Genomic DNA, 18,276 nt, shown 5'->3' with positions numbered 1-18,276 from the left:
TCCAAATACTTTTATTGTTGCACATTGTGTTAGTGAACTTGAAATGGAATGGGCTCCAAGTTCATATCAGCTAAGGACGACGAATGCTGAGGTACAACAGATTCGTTGCACTTTTATTGTGGATTTGAAGGTGGGTAAATGGACATGTAACTTTTGAGTTTAGTATCCAATAAAGGCTTGTTTGCGATTTTTTTTTAAAATGTTACTTATAACTTAAAATTGAAATGTGTCATATAAGTAATATGAACAACTAAATTCATTTAAATATGAGTAATTATAAAATTTATCCTATATAAATATATATTTATTAACAAATAATTAATATAATAATAATATTAACTATAGTTAAATTTAAGGTGGTTTTAATGGAGCCTTTGAGAAAACAGAGTGGCAGCTCAACGACTCGACAAAACGTGAGATGAAAACCGTAATGTACCATTCAACCAACTTTCTGTTTTTCATCATTTACAGGAGAAAATGAGCCTCATATTAACGTTGCTAAAAATTCTTTACAAATTAAAAATGGCCTTTGGGCCCATTTATAATAAACGGGAACCCAAACATGCACTAAATACAGTTAAACCACCTTTAAAGTAATAGTGTCAGTACCGAGAAAAAATATTACCTTGACGAATTTATTATTTTATCGGAAGTAAAAATACACTATATCTATTATATTGGGACTGAAAAAAATAATATTTTAACGAGATTATTACTTTTAACAATTATTAGTTAATGGGGGTTTAACTTTATCACGAGATTTGTTGTACAGAAGTGAAAACCGTTTTTAAGTAGACACGGGATCAACCTGAATTTGGGCAGAAAAGAGAGCCCTATCCAATGCATGTATGGTTCTACATGTCTATGTGAACTCATGAGGTGTGTAACCTGCAGTAACACATATATCTCTAGGCTTTTTCCCCAAGATCACCATATTTTGGCACATGGCACAACAATGAGCTGATTGTGGAACTCCCGCTGATCGGCAGGTCTCGGTTCAATTCACGAAGGAAAATTAGTGTACATGATATAATGTTATGTGAACTGAGCTTCAACATTGATAGAAGTATACAGTAAGAAGGGGCTAAAACAAAGGGAGAAAAATAGTTGACTAAGCAGCAGGTCATGTGCATTCTATCGAATTTGAGGAAGAGATCCACCATCAATGGGTCAACATTAATATCTTCTTCAAGAAACTAATAACACAAAGCTACCCCTTTTAATGTTACAATGGGATTTAAACATCAAACCTACAAATTCTCCTCTGCTTCTTTGTTCAAGATTATTTCCATAAAATCTTCGACAGTTTTCACTATAATCCTTATATTTTCGTCTTTTGTTTACTTCTTCACTCCATTGAGATTTTCTCAAGAACCATTCTTTAATGCCAATGAAGCACAGGTGTTCAACGGTGATCTAAGGGATGCTAGATTTCCATGGAACAAACTCTGTTTTGGTCCACCGTCTGAGAAGCTCAAGCTCGCGGTTTTCTCCAAAACATGGCCCGTTGGTGAGTTTCCAATTTTCAGTTCTTAAATGCTGTTTTTTTACATGATCATAATTCAAATCTATTTTGTTTTTTCTAGTTCAAATTAGTCTAGAAAATGTTGTATCTAGTGAAGTGCTATAAAATCAGTGGAGACATTACTGTCCGATCATTAGTACAATTTGTGTTTGTAGATTTCCGATTGAATTTTATACATTGCAGAAAAATCAACTTTACAGACTACATTAAAAAAACTGTAGAGAATTTCTCCTACAAACTCGAATCTCAATTTGTGTACAGGTGCAGGCCCTGGTGGAATGGAGCGACACGCTTCAACGTTATACAGTGCTCTAGCTGCAAAAGGTCACGAAATACATGTTTTCACCGTGCCATCAGATAAAAGGCCTCACAATGACATTCAAGAAGGCAGTCTTCATGTTCATTTTGCAGCAAATGATCATGGATCAGTAAATTGTTCATTAGCATTTGATATATTCAATCAAGAAAACTTGGTAGGCGAATTTGATTACGTGCACAGTGAAAGTGTATCATTGCCTTATTGGCGTGCTAAACTGGTGCCAAAAGTGGCAGTGACATGGCACGGAATATGGTATGAAATAATGCACTCAAAACTATTCCAAGAGCTTCTTTCTAATCCTGATGGACAGTTACCAGGGCCTATGACTGAACTTCAAGAAGCAATGCCACGGCTTGTTGATGAAATTAAGTTCTTTTCAAGCTATAAACAGCATATATGTATCAGCAATAGTGCTGGTGAGGCTTTGGTTAATATATATCAGCTCCCACAAAGAAATGTTCATGTCATACTTAATGGAGTTGATGAGACAAAGTTTGTTCATGATCCTAAATCTGGTCAAAATTTTCGCGACAAACATGGAGTGCCTAGAAATGTGACCCTAGTAATGGGCGTGGCAGGGCGATTAGTCAGGGACAAAGGGCATCCACTTCTCTATGAAGCTTTTTTGACGATAACTAAGCACCATCCTGGAGTTTTTCTACTTGTAGCAGGATCAGGTCCATGGGGCAAGAGATATGCTGAATTAGGCCCTAGTGTGAAGGTATTAGGTGAACTGGAGCCTTCTGAACTGTCTGAGTTTTATAATGCGATTGACTTGTTTGTAAATCCAACTTTGAGGCCTCAAGGGCTTGATCTTACATTAATGGAATCGATGCACTGTGCCACACCAGTTTTGACTCCAAACTATCCAAGTATTACAGGAACAGTGGTGTTGAATGAAGGATTTGGCTACACTTTTGCACCTAATGTAGCATCTTTCATAGAAGCCATGGAATTAGCAATAAGAGATGGGGCAGAAGTGTTGCGGAGAAAAGGTATGGTTTGCAAGAACTATGCACTATCAATGTTTAAAGCAACTAAAATGGCATCAGCTTATGAGAGGTTTTTTCTCTGCATGAAAAACACTAGATATTGTCAGTACCCTCTTGCCACAGACTGCTAGCTGATCTGTTATATAATTTCAGCTTCTTATGCATTAGTACTTCGAAACATATCATAAATATAAATATTACACAGCTACATACAGATTATAGTCAGATTACAGCAAGTTCATTGTCATCTCTTACCTATTATATTTGGTATGACTTTCAAGCTGGTTTAGTTTATAGCTAAGAGAAGAAGAACAAATTGAGTCCGAAAGTGTTAAGAGAAGAAGAACAAATTGAGTCAGAAAGTGCTACTGATCTATATTATAAAATCCTCGACTATTTGAGTTATGAGATTCTTAGATGGTTAACGAGAATGAGAATGAAATACGAATACAAAAATTTCATTTTTATTCCCATTAACCGGATCCAAATCTAACTCTTTAATCGGCGCCTTTGTTTCTCCATCTGATTTCTTAATGCAATTCTAAAATCCATGGAATGGGAAGATTGTATATGCCTATAAAACCAAAACACAAAGTGACTTTTGTCTTTTTTATGTAAAAAAATGTTTCACCTTTCTCATTTCACTCAATGGATTGGTATATGTTAGAAACCTGGAACTCTTATTATAGACCAACTGTTTAGTTTTTAGTTAACCATCTAGTCACCTTATTTTGGTTGTATGTCTATATTAAACGGTAAACATAAAGATAGTAATTCTCTAATAAATTAGGTAGATTCAAGCAAAGATTGCATCACTTTTAAGTGGTCCGGATGACTGAGGAAATTGTCCTTTTGCTTAATGATGGACAGAGGTATGTCTAAACTTTTATGTCATTTGTCAAGTTTATGATCTGCATAGTAAGCTGGTTTTCAAAAAAATTTGAATCATGTGTCTACGGCATCATTTTTGTGTCTTAAACACCTGTTAACCATTAACAAGTGACAATATTTATACTCTTTTGTGCACTATCATCATGATTAAAGCATCATTTTCCGTATAGCACAAAATTTGAAAGACCATGTTGAATGCCCTGCCCACGGAGGGCAGATGAGGAAAAATCTGCTAACAATAAAATTTGAAATTTTATGTCCGAAATAAAATTTACGATAGTAATTTTTCATTGAAAAAAATGGTGTGTGGTATTTGTATTTTAATTTATGATTGAGATTGATTAGGTAAGTGGTGGCCCTTATAACATAATTTTTAGGGAATAATTTTTTTTTTGGTTTAGACTTCTCATCCCGAGACCCAGTAGGAAACCTACTGATATCCGTATTTCGCCAACTTTAGCAATGTCCAATTGTGAGACCCAACCGCAAATACTCCGTAATTGTAGAATTTCACGGATAGTGCATCTCCGTGCACAAGTACAACACTCCGTTATTAGCTATTTCCCTTGATTAGAAACGCATGTATAGCCACGGTTCACCTTAAATACTAAATGCATTCATGTCCCCCGAATTAGGATAACCCACTAGATAGGAGTACAGGTGATCCCAAGTTTTTGGGTATAAAGTGCAGGATGACTCCAAATTTCAATGAGCACCCCCATTGAATGCAAGAACAAAATTACCAAAATACACACCAAAATTAACCCCGCATCTCCAACGAGGACACCCGTTAAATACATGAGGAGACCTCAATCACCAGGCATATTCCCTGAAGTCCTTCAAAATTTTCATGGACATCTCCTTCACCGACTCAAGAATGATTTTTTTCAAAGAGTACCTACAACAAATAAGGGTTCTGGAAGGGGAATCAGAGTTCTTGTTAGTTCGAGGATATTTGTCCTTTGCGTCGTACTCTTGATCCGTATTCCGCTTCTTGTTGCCAGTGGGTTCATTGTTTACCATTATCTTTTTCATGTTTTCCTCCACTTTGATGTATTTTTCGGCCCTATCTTGGAGCTGTAACATGCTTTCATGGGGGCGCTTAGCTAGGGACATCTTGAATAACTCGTCTTTAGTCCCTTGCTGCAGTGCTATCATAACTACCTTGTCATCAAGATCCGGGACCTTCAAGCTTCCTTAGTAAACCGATTCAAGTAGTCTCTTAAGGACTCCTTCGCTCCTTGCACAATGCCCATGAGAGAGGATGAACTTTTCTTATATACTCTGCCACTAATGAATTGCTTGATAAAGGCTTGGCTTACTTCTCTGAAAGACCCAATCGATTTAGGGGTAGAGGGCTATACCACCTTTGAGCCATGCCAGCTAGAGTCCGGGGAATGGCCCGACACTTGATAGCGTCATTCAGGCTGCAATAACAGTGTATTTAAAAATGTCCTGACATGATTTTCGGGATCGCCGGTACCATCATATGCCTTGATGGTGGGCATCTTGAACTTACTTGAGATGTGGGAATCCATTATCTTTCGGTGAATGATGGGTTTGGATTATTAGGATCTCCTATGGGAATTAAGACATTAAGGTCATCCCTTGGGGGAACAACCCTTTGCCTTAGGTATCTGATGCATCTCCAAATCACGCTTCAGCCTTTGAATCTCAGATTCATGAGTCATAATCCTCTCTTGTACATCTTGGGGAATCGTCCATTGGATGCTCCTGGGCTGCTGATAACTACTCGACATCGGCTCCTTACCAGAGTGTCTCCTCCTTGGAGCGGTCTCCTCGTCGGATTAGTTGGAGTCTCTAGCAGAGTAGGGTCGAGAGAATTCTCGATTGTCAGGGATGAGATCCAAGTTACGAATGTATTGGGGCGTCCGCCCTTGTCCTTCACTTCAATTGAAGAAACCACTTTCTCCAGCCTCTGGGTATAAAAGCATCCCGTAAGGTGAGTTGGTAGTCAGTGAAATCACGATCGTTGAGTACTCATACCCAACGGATTGAGGGTTTATTGTTGCCTGTAGTTGCTGAGATTGGGGATTCGTTCCTTGAGGAGCTGGGGGATTCGTCCCTAGATTGGGGGATTCGTCCCTTGAGGTTGAGTCTCAGATGCCCCTACAGGGGTTCCTCCCTCCGTGGTGGCGTAGGTCGAGTATGGGGGATCTCCACCGAGGATGAGACCTTTTGCGATGAGATGGGATCATCAGTTTCATTGTTGTTTCTGCTCCGTGTAAGTATCATGGTTGTTGTTGTCTTCCTACAGACGGCGCCAAATGTTGTGGAATAAAAAATAGGGTTGTGATTAAAATTAATCCTAGGGTTGTTGAGTTTCGATCTTTAATGGTTGTTCTCGCGGTGGGGACTAGTTGTCTTCGTAAGATGCCTACGTATCTCTGTGTTGTAGAGAATTAAGCTAAAAACGTAATTTTAGGTTGAGGGATAGAACACTTTATATAGAAGTTGAGTCTAGGGTAGACTGAGGTAGGGAGACGTGGTGGACGAGTCTTCTACTTAGATGGTAAGTAGGACTCTCCTAGACGCTGGATTCTAAATCATTTCTATGAGGAGTCCGTTTCCATGTTGTATACGATGTTGATGTCAACATGGACCTCATTCTTAGGTCTGCTTGACGGGCCTATCATGTAGCGGATATTGGGCCTTGGGCTACACGACCACCTTGGATCGTGGTCGTCATAGTCTACTCGGATTATCAAAATTGCCGTGACCATGACGAACTACTTGGAGCCGCGGTGTCACATGTTTGACTAGTCAGCTTTAGGACACAATTAATGCTGAATTAATTATGTATTTACAAATTATTTTTAATCCATATAACGTGAAATGCACTTACTTTCTCTTGCATTGTTATTTTACCATCCTAGTATCTTATATTATCATGTATTTCATCTAATGAGAATGCGTCCTATTTTTATGACGCCTATAGCGCGTTCTTCCTTCATGCATCGCAGTCTAAAATTTAATTTTTTAATTTTTTATTTCAATTTGATTCCAATTAATATATTCTAAACACAGAACGATCTGATACCAAATTTTATTTATAACAAAAATCAGGTCACTCATATGTGATTTAGTGGGGGTTGCTTTTTCGTAATATTTGACCCTTATTTTAAATTGATATTGTTCTTTTTATATTATATCATGTACCATCGAGTATGTACTATTGCTTTAATATATATAGAAGTATTTATATACCATAAAAACAACCTGAGTTCAACGTACTCGATTCCAACCGGGGCTCTACTTTGGTCGTGTGCAAATAATATTTTTTTGTGACATTTTTTCATCAACCACTTGTATGATTTTAAGAGAACAATTAACTTACGCATCATGTTTTAACCGGATTTCAGCTATATTTTCAACACCGGATGAATGCGTTTTAATTTTGCAATTGATATGGATATGACCATTCTGTCAAGGAATTTTAGTAGAATCACTTAATCCACTCAATGAACTAACAAAATGCTTTTATCGTGCATCATTCGTGCTGTGCTTCTTCATGCAGCACCGCTGCAAAATGATTGAGCAATAAAAATATTGCATGATAATTTTAACAAAAGAAGGTACCGCCCTACCAAACACAAAACTAATTAAGAAGCCATACTCTTTCAATATTATAGAATCAAAACTTTTGCGTTACATACATGCAAAATAAATATAAAATGTTAACCTTCTCTTTTGACCGAACTTGACATAAAGACGTGCTTATTATACTACTCTACTTACCAAACCAATGGTTGCATCTTACTTGATGCCAAAATATTCAAAACTTGTGAATTACAGAAAACAAACTGAAACCAAACTGACCATTTCTCTCTTGATCAACACTACTGTTACATTGCATTGTATTGCATTCCCGCTTTCGAATAGTAGCATCGAAAATTTCCAATTTCTTTCGAACCCTAGTGATGTTTAGGATCAGGTCCTCCAGGACTCAGCCTAAAAGTCTTATAAGTCCTTCCGCTACTCGATTTTTGTTTCTGTAAATTTACCCGTATGATTTCGCGAGCATTTTCGATCAATGCATGTTTTGGTGTACTCAAAGATGGATCAAGAATGCGGCTTTCAGATGAAGATGCAAGAAACAGGAGAGCAAGACAGAACCAGAAGCTTAAGCCAGCCATTTTTTGTATCTGCTTTTGGCAATGTATGTATAGCTAGAGAAATGTATTGAGATGTTAAGGGTATCATTGCTAGAGTTTATATAGGCGTCCATAACTTGTTTTTGGTTATTTTTATTGTATGGCCGTCTCACTAATATAAAAGACAAGATGATACTAGAGTAGATTCCACTTTGACATTTTTTGTTTATACAATATATACAAAAGTTTTAAGGCTCGGATATGCAGCTATTCGTGAACCTTAAAAGTAGGGGTCGCACCATATGGTTGGATAATTTTTCTACTATAAAATTGTTATCAATTTATTTACTTGAGTTTCTAATTTGCTAATTTGCTACTAATATATCACCTTAAGTTGTAAAAGTTTTTTGACCTAATGTTTTTAAAGGTTTGTGGTTATATATTCAAATTTCATTAAATTACTTACAAGTGTATTAATATGTTCATCTGTTTTGTCCTAACTAATTAACATGAACTCTGTGTTTTGTTTATTTGACATGTACCCCAATCACAATTTCACATCCTCGACTTTGTCTTTTTCTGTGGCTGGAGTCTAGACAGCAAAACTTTATACAATCTGTTGACGGAGGAATTTGGTATCAAGAAAATTTGAGGTTTGTAGTCGGAATCAAGATCTACGATGGTAGTCCTTCGCCTAAAAAGTGAGCGGAGTGTGGTGGTTGTGATGAATTGAGAGCTGAAATTGCTTAGGGTTGGTGGTGGCTCCTTATGGCTCTCGCTTCCGACCTCTTGCAATTTTCCTACGTATCCCTATTTATAGGGAATCAAGCCAACGTAGTTCTTGGGGAACAAGAAACCTAACGGGCTTAGATTTCTTGTCCCGAGGTCCAATGGGAAATCCACTGGAAACCGTCTTCTACTAGCTTTAGGAATGTCCGCCGATGAGGCCCAACCACAAAGGCCCAAGGCTCGTCCGCGGCTTCGAGACTTCACGGATAAGGCATCTCCCTGGCCAAGGATAACCCTCCGCTACCAGCTGTTTCTCTAGTCCGTGGACGTAGGTATAACTGTGGTTCACCCCAAATGTTGGACGCATCCTTACCCCCCGATAAGGAGCCCCTACCAGATTGTAGGATAAGTGATCCCAAGCTTTTGGGTGCAAAGTGCAGGATACTCCAAAATCTCCCAACGAGAACATCCATTGACTACAGAGACAGAGCTCCCAAAGCACACACCATAATTTACCCCACATCCCCAATGAGGACACTCATTGACTAAAGGAGGAGGTCTTCCGTCCAGGCATACCCCTGGAGGTATCTGACTACGGACACCGCCTTCCTATAGATGTGCTACAGGAAGGAGTTCTTCAATAGAGTACCTGCATCAAATAGGTTAGTAACAATAATCTTCATATTCCTCGAATCCTCCAAAGAGCCCGTCCAAGTAACCATGTTGAAGTCTCATCCAAGCTATCTTTCTCACTTAGGGCGCGCCCTAATGAAGGGTTTTTAGCACATAAACGGAACGAAAACGTAAATTTAAATCTTAAAAAAAACCGAAATCCTCCGCATGATCCATGCGAAAAATAATATTTAATTCGTAGTTCAGTATGTTTACCTTAAGAAGCTTTACGTTAATGGAAAGATGGAGGTCTTTAATAGCGATCCAAGAACGATGAACGGAAATCCCTAGCAGCTGCTCCTCAAGTGTGAAGTACTCCACCGGTATCCACCAAGAGTACAATGTGATGGAGGAGGAAGAGGTTGAGAGAATTAGTTGTCTCTCTCTTGTTCTACTTTAGAATTATGGTTAATTATTTGGGTTGTGGCAAATAGGGTTTATAATAGTATATTTATAGGCAAAATTTTCAGCTGAAAATTTTCCATAAAAATATTATTATTATTAACCCTTTAATTGATTATTCTTATTAACCAATTAACTAATAATTAAAACACCTTTTAATCATTAATCCCTTTTCTAAACACTTTAGAAAAATAATTCTCTCACTTGATTTAATTTCCAAAATTAAATTCTTAATTAATAATATTTAGAATTAATTAAATCTCATCTAATCAATTATTAAATCTGGTAATTAATTATTTATTTCACAAATAAATAATTACCAGCCATTATTAATTAATTCCTCCACCATTAAATCATTCTCTTTTATGGTGTGACCCTGTGTAATTTCCGGGATATATCGTGTAATTATTTTCGCTAATAAATAATTATTATTTGTGTTCAGTATCTATTCTGTGAATTAATTGTTAAGTGTTATCTGTGTTTGGATATTTAAAAATAATAATAATTGAGTATTTTAATTTTTATATGTCCAAAATAAAATATAGATAATTGTCATATCTTCCTAATTATTTTTATGTTGATTTATGAATATATAGGAATCATATGAATTTTATAAAATCTTTTTCCAGGTATTTAAAATCTATTTTATAAAAACGGGAACCAACCGACGTCATCTATTTTTACGTTTTTAGAACCCGAAACTCTTCCGAGAACTCCTTCCTAACCTAATTGTAATATTCCGAGCATATTCCATGTTTCGACTTTTTCGATCCGGCGTACGGTTAGTCCTGCGCGGGTCCCGACGCAATATTTTCGATACAATATTCGTTTCGGTAAATCAATAAAACTCGTATTTTAGATAAACAGGAGCTTTTTATTAAACTATCCCAATTATCACCTCGTAGTACGTGTAACCAGGCGCTGAGACCAAAACCGCAGTACAAATTGTACTGATTTGGATAATTATCCCGAAAACGGATACCGTTTGGATCAGTTTTTACAAATAAATGTACCATTTTATATCCGGAATGATCCAACGGGATACTAATTTTTCGTAAATATAAATAGCCCTTTTTCCGTATTCTATTTCTTATAAAAAATCATTTGCAGTTAGTAATTATATAAATTTCCAGAGAAAATTCATATATTCATATAATCTTCTGAGAATCAAACTAACAATCGGAGGTGTTACCGGAGTCCGTTTGAAAAGCTCGAGTACTCAATCCAAAGGTCTTGAGGTGTTCTATCAGATTTTGTGTTCCAAATCACTGCAGAAATCAACGTTTATTTTCTGAAAAATTATTTATTTTTGAATTAATTTTATTAAAAATATGAATTTTTGTTCGGATGATTGTTTGTATGATTTGATGCTTGCATGTTATAGAGCTTGTTTTCCTGATAATTTTCATATGTCATACGTCTGATTTGGAGTTCAATAACATGTTCAAAATTGAGTTTTATTCTCGAATTTTAAAATTAAGGTTTATAACCCGTATGAATGTTCTTAATTGAATTTGAGGGTTTCTTATTTCGAGATAGATAGATGTTGTGGTATAGTGGGTTGTATTCTCTGTGAAATTTGCAATCTATTCGTACCAGTTTCATAAATCGACGAGGTCTGTAGAGAAGGGAGTTGTCATTTGAAGTTTACGTCGAACTCGCCGGAAACCGGCAAACTTCTCGGCCAAATTCCGGCCAACTCAGGGATTGTTATGTCGATTTGATGGCATAGTTATGTTCCTGATGAATTGTAGATGTGATCTGGAGGTGGTGGTGGCCTGAGCATCCCTGGATCGTCTTCTCCGGCGAGACAGGGCATTTTCCGGCGACCCCCCTGTAAAATTACAGTTTAGTACCTGAATTATTGGGGAAGAAACAGTTAGGTCCCTGAACTTTCCAGAATTTGCAAAAATAGGATTCCTGTTTTAAAAATATTCAAAAATCATATTTCCTATTATTTTTATTATAAAAATTCGATTTTAATTTCTGAAAATTCCAAAAATTATTATTTTAATTCCGAAAATTATTTTTAATTCAAAAATAAATCTGAATTAATTAGTTAATTAATTTTAGTTAATTTTTAATTGATTAATTGGTCAATTAGTTCGAAAATTAATTGATTAATTGATTTAATTAATTATTAATTGATTTTAATTAATTATTTAATTAGATTTAATTATTTAAAAATGATTTAAAAATTCCGAAAAATAGTTTTGAGCTTTAAAATATTATTTTAAATTATTTCCAAGGCTCGATAATTATTATAAAATTGTTTCAAGCCAGAATTGAACAACCGAACTCTGTTTATTATTCCGAGATTGATCCAACGACTCGTTTTAATTTCGAAAAATATTTTAAAAATCATTTTAAATATTCGAAAGCCTATTTATGACCCGAGACTTCTTTATAAATGATATACCATTGATTATGTGACGTGTTATGTGTTATATGTGACTTGTTGGTTAACTGTCGGTCTATATATTCGATGTTTACTTGTTTATTCCGTAACTTTCAATCCGTTAATCGGATTTGGGTGAAACGAAGGGTAGATAGAATTATGTGTTGAATCGAATCGTATGAATTAAATATTGATAGATGCTTATGATATGTGAGCAGAAGAGGCAAAGCGTAGGAAAGGGAAACAGATAGTCAAGGAGTAAGACAATGGTGATTGAGAGCAAGTGCAGTGTAGTAAGCTAGTACCAGGCAAGTGTTCTGAACTTTTTCGGGATATTATAGTGATTGATAGTCCTGTTTATATTGCAAGTGCTTTGAAGCACTGAACCCTAAACCCTGATTCCAGTTATTGATCTTGAGTTGTAAACCTGATTCTTTCTAAACCATTGATTGTTGTATCCCCAAATACGAACCTCAAATATACGATACTACTCCACAAATACATACAAACTAATTATCAAACACTAAACCAGATTGCTTACACACTCAAACCATTGTATCTTATGCTTTGAAAGACCAAATCCTTGAAACCCTGAAACATTGATCTTTTTGTTATCCAATTCTTGCACTACCTAGCAGCCAAGCTTTGGAAATGCCATATTGATCGTTATGTAGATTGAAACCATTTTCATTATTGAACGTCCAATGATGTTAATGATCCTGTTTATTGTTTATTACTGCTTATTCTGTTATTATGATAGAATTGGATTATTTTTATAAAATTGTGGACCAGATTCGTGGTCAGACCATATAATGGTCAAGTTAGGCCAATGTGTGCCTTGGATCCAGTAGTTAGAGCAGTGCTGTGTGCTTTGCTAGGGATTAGTGCGTGACTGATCAACAGCCTAACCTTGGTTTTTAAAATGAAAATATAATATCCAATTCTAAATCATAATCCATTGTTCACTTGATATCATAACCATATTCACCTGATGATCATTATTCTCAGTTTTGTCATTGTGACTTGCTGAGCTAGTTATCTCATTTGTGCGATGTTGTTTATGTTCTTTTCCAGTTAAAAAGGAACCAGTTGGTAGCGAGGATCCCCAGTCCAGCGCGAGAGCTAGGGGTTCAGGTTGATCAAGTTGAGATAGTTAGGCTTCTTTTGTGATAATTTAAGTTTGTAAAAGTTGTAATAATGTTTAATACCCAGTTATGAGTTGGATCATTGGGATTTGAACGTTTTGTAATATAAGTAAGTGTGGTTGGCTTGTGTGCATACTTTAACCTGTTGCGGTCCGTGGTAATCGGTAAGTAGGGTCACTGCATATCATTATTATTATCATTATCATTGTTATAAGCAGATTATTAATAAGGTATGTGTGTGTGGACCCCAAATTTCAGACCCGGGTTTGGAGGGCGCCACACTCTGTAGGTTCAATATTAAGCCGGTAGTAGAAATAAATAATAATAAAACTATTTTATTATTATTTATATAAATTCTCTAATTCATTAAATATGATTAATTAATAAATTAATCATATTTATTCTACATCATGAGGGATACTTCTCAGCATATCGCGATTATCCGGATAATACGAATTCACTGCTTAGAATACCAGGAACCTATTCAGTGAGTAGTTACCGTACAATCAATTCCTTCTACCCTGCAATGTCACGATTAAATACAAGGCATGGAACTTGTGTCAAGCCTATCTTATTTAATCATTTGCTTTCCCATTCACTATGCTTAGTTCTATTTAATGTAAATTAGAAACTCCTTTCTAATTTCATTCACTCCGGCCAGAGATTCCTGAACTAGCATAAGTGGATCAACATTGAACATTCTATTCCTTCACTGGAAGGGGTAGATCCTTTATTGATCATACACTATCTTCGTGTACAAATTCCTATACCCAGTAGAGCCCTTATAATTGTCCCTGGAGACTAAGAACTAAACCAAAGCATAGTTCAGTGTACACAAGATGACTATGATGACCTCAAGTCTAAGGATACTTGTAAAACTATCACTATGTGAACAACTGCTGACACGTGAGTGAACTCCATCAATTGTTCAGCTGTGTGAGTCATGTTCAGTGAACTTATTCTATAATAAGCACCTACATACTAGCTATAGTGTCACCACACAAATGTCTATGAGAACAGACATCCTTCATAATGAAGCAAGCATAGTATGTACCGATCTTTGCGGATTACTAATTACCAGTTAGTAAACCTACAACCAGGAAATATTTAAGTTTAGAGTTATCATCTTTTAGGTCTCATTATTATGATCTCATCATAATCCATAAAAAGCTTTACTCTAAACTATGGTATATCTTATTTAAACACTTAAATAGATAAAGCCCGCAATAAAACCAAAGCAAGTCTTTTATTAATATCAATGAAATCTAAACAGATTACATAAAAGTTATTCCTAAATCATCATACATGATTGGACTTAGGACACATCTCTTTCAATCTCCCACTTGTACTAAAGCCAATCACTATGGTATCTAATACTCATCTTGTCTTTATGACGATCAAAGTGACTTTGAGAAAGTGGCTTTGTGAGTGGGTCTGCTACGTTGTTATGTGTGTCAACTCTCTTGACGTCTCCTCTTTCAATACAATACAAGAAATGTTACCGCGCTCCCACTAACCTTTTTGTAGACACATGGTTCATCTATATTTTTGATAAAACCAAACTCTTTGATTGTCTCATCAAAACGGATGTTCCATCTACGAGAAGCTTTCTTTAAACCATATATGGTTCGCAGCAGCTTACACACTAGGTGTTCATTTCCCTTGGAAAGAAAACCCTCTGGCTGTGTCATATACACTTCCTCTTCAAGTTTCCCATTGAGGAAGGCCGTTTTCACGTCCATTTGCCAGATCTCATTGTCGTAGTAAGTAGCAATCGCAAGCAAAATCCGAATTGATTTTAACAGGGCTATAGACAAAAAAGTTTCATCAAAGTCAATCCCTTGCCTTTGTCTGAATTCTTTTGCCACGAGCCTGGCCTTATAGGTCTCCACCTGCCCATCTGCTCCAATCTTTCTTCTGTATACCCACTTGCACCCAATAGGCTTAACACCTTCAGGTGCCTCAACCAGAGTCCATACTTGGTTGGTATACATAGATTCCATTTCGGATTTTATGGCACTATGCCATTTCTCTGAGTCAACACTACTTATAGCCTCATTATAGGTAACAGGGTCTTCATCATCAATAATTGACAACTCATTGTCATTCTCAATGACAAGGCCATAATACCTCTCAGGTTGGCGAGACACTCTCCCTGACCTACGAATGGGCTGTTCCACAGAAGGTTGTTCAGTCTGAACAGGTGTTTCCACTTGATCCGTAGTAGTTTGTGCTTCTTGAACTTCATCAAGTTTAATGTTGCTCTCACTATTTCCTTCAAGGATAAACTGCTTTTCCAAGAAGGTAGCATGTCTGGAGACAAACACCCGATGATCGGTGTAAAAGTAATACCCTAAAGTCTCTTTAGGATATCCCACAAAATTATATTTTACAGATCGAGATTCCAGCTTATCTGGGTCAACTTTCTTGACATAAGCTGGACATCCCCAAATCTTAACGTGTTTAAGACTCGATTTCCTTTCTTTCCATATCTCATATGGATTTTGAGGAACATATTTAGAAGGCATCTTATTCAGTAAATATGCTGAGGTTTCCAATGCATAACCCCACAGGAATACTGGAAGATTCGCATAGCTCATCATGGACCGAACCATGTCTAACAAAGTTCGATTTCTCCTTTCAGATACCCCATTCAACTGTGGAGTATATGGAGGAGTCCACTGGGAGACTATACCATTTTCTTTGAGATAAGCTAGAAACTCTTCAATCAAGTATTCACCACCTTGATCTGATCGAAGAGTTATAATACTATGTTTGGTTTGTTTCTCCACTTCATACTTATATTCTTTGAACTTTTCAAAAGCTTCAGACTTGTGTTTCATCAAATACACATATCTGAATCTAGATCGATCATCTTTGAAAGCAATGAAGTATGAAAATCCACCCATGGCTTGCGTAGACATTGGTCCATATACATCTGTGTGTACCAATCCTAGCAAATCTGCAGCCCTCTCTCCATGTCCACTAAATGGAGATTTGGTCATTTTACCCAATAGACAAGACTTGCATGTAGGATATGATTCAAAATCAAAGGGGTCAAGTAACCCTTCCTTATGCAATGTCCACAGTCTATTTTAACTAATATGACCAAGTCCGCAGTGCCACAAGAAAGTGCGATTTTCATCATCCCTTTTCTTTTATTAGTATGTTCAATTTGTAGTAAATTATGCTCTACGTCACATACATACAGACCATTGTTTAAAATACCACTTCCATAAAGAACGTTATCTCTAAGAATTGAACATTTATTATTCTGAATAACAAACGAAAATTCAACCAAGTCTAACATGGAATAGAAATTATATTCCTCACAATCGGGGGAACAAAATAACAATTATTTAGAATAATAGTCTTGCCCGTAGGTATATGTAAATGAAATGATCCTACAGCTTCAGCATCAACTCTTGCTCCATTTCTCATCCGTAGAATCACCTCCTCTTCTTCAAGAGTCCTACTTCTCCTTAGTCCCTGCAATGAATTGCAAATATGAGAACCACAGGTGGTATCTAATACCGAAGTAGAAATTTGTCTTAGTGACATATCAACTTCGATCATGAACATACCTGAATCAGAAGCGGTAGTCTCACTACCCTTCTTCTTCTTCAATTCTACAAGGTAAACCTTGCAGTTCCTCTTCCAGTGCCCTACCTTGTTACAGTGAAAGCAAACAGCTTTGCTCTTGGGGTCTTCAGCTTTTGATGGAACCGGATTTTCTCACCTACTTTCTTCTTCTTGGAAGGGTTCTTCTTCCTTTTCTTAGGATTGGAACCTTCACCAATTAGAAGAACAGAAGTCTTCTTAGGGGAAAAATTCGATTCCGCAGTCTTTAACATGTTGTGGAGTTCAGGCAGGCTGACATCCAGCTTATTCATGTGAAAGTTCACAACAAACTGCGAGAACGAACTCAGAAGTGATTACAAGACCAAGTCTTGGCTCAGCTCCCCATCCATGGAAAAACCAAGTTGTCCAAGACGTTCAATCAAATTGATCATCTTAAGTACATGGTCATTCACAGATGATACCTCAGACATCCTACAACCGAACAGCTCCTTCGATATCTCATATCGAGCTGTCCTCCCTGCCACATCATACAACTCTTGTAGATGCATAAGGATAGTGTGAGCATCCATATGCTCATGTTGCTTCTGTAGCTCAATGTTCATGGAAGCTAGCATGATGCATTGAGCAATATTTGCATAATCTATCCACTTACGATACACAACATGTTCATCATTATGTGCATTGCTAGCAGGTTCAGTAGGCTTAGGTGAGTCAAACACATATTCCAGCTTTTCAACCCTGAGAACAATTCTCAAGTTTCGAAGCCAGTCAGCAAAATTAGGACCAGTCAACTTGTGAGCATCTAGTATACTCCGGAGTGATAGTGCAGAAGACATAACGAATATAGTAAATCTGTAAATGATGAACACATAACAACACTTAGAAAATATTCAATTTCATTTCAAGACACTATATGAATCGGGTCTTTATTCATAAGTGGCTCTCACTAGTTTATCTAATTTATACAACCCCTAAGTGAAAATTAAGCATTCATAATGCTAGTGGGAATAGGGATCCTACATTCTATCACACAACTTCGGCTGTAGCATGAAACCTCATGTGATGTTTAATAGGCAGACAACTCTTATCAATTACATCTTATGTTATTCCCTAATAAAACTTTAGCCTCTTGAATAATTGAGTCACGGCTGTAGCACGACAAACTCAATATTCTAAGTTAAGTCTAACCCAACATTTCGTACAATTGAATCAGTCTCCAACGGCCCACGGCTGTAGCACGTAATGACCTTTAGATTCTAATTCAATGTACACATCTCTATGTAATAGACAAGTATTTCTTATTTCAAAATCAAAGCCCTCGGCTGTAGCACGAACCGACAATGATTTAAAATAAGAACCACTTTCTACCATATTGGAAGGCTATGACCGACACAAACCTGTTGTGTCATTGACCAATTACTACTTGATATTATTTAATTTTAGAGGGATTATATTATGTTACAATCATAACCATATTATAAAGAGATTCTTCCTTTTAAATTAAAT

The 18,276-nt window shown here is 36.5% G+C and overlaps 1 protein-coding gene across 1 annotated transcript; it reads left to right on the top strand.

Annotated features, from left to right (window-relative positions):
* The first annotated feature begins 914 nt into the window (after nt 1-914).
* Nucleotides 915-3,303, top strand: LOC141710589 (uncharacterized). Its single transcript, XM_074513160.1, has 2 exons — nt 915-1,510; nt 1,787-3,303. The coding sequence occupies exons 1-2, from the start codon at nt 1,231-1,233 to the stop codon at nt 2,965-2,967; spliced, it is 1,461 nt and encodes a 486-aa protein (XP_074369261.1). The 5' UTR covers nt 915-1,230; the 3' UTR covers nt 2,968-3,303.
* The last annotated feature ends 14,973 nt before the right edge of the window (nt 3,304-18,276 follow it).

Source organism: Apium graveolens, chromosome 3 (assembly GCF_009905375.1).
Source record: "Apium graveolens cultivar Ventura chromosome 3, ASM990537v1, whole genome shotgun sequence".
NCBI classification, from domain to species: domain Eukaryota; kingdom Viridiplantae; phylum Streptophyta; class Magnoliopsida; order Apiales; family Apiaceae; genus Apium; species Apium graveolens.
Note: the sequence above shows the minus strand (reverse complement) of the source record. Positions and strands in the feature narration are given on the sequence as shown.

Bases quoted from the DNA above. Each gene is read 5' to 3' on its own strand.
- LOC141710589 (XM_074513160.1), top strand. From the start codon at position 1,231: ATGGGATTTAAACATCAAACCTACAAATTCTCCTCTGCTTCTTTGTTC. The intron at 1,511-1,786 runs GTGAGTTTCCAA...ATTTGTGTACAG, and splicing joins CTCCAAAACATGGCCCGTTG to GTGCAGGCCCTGGTGGAATG.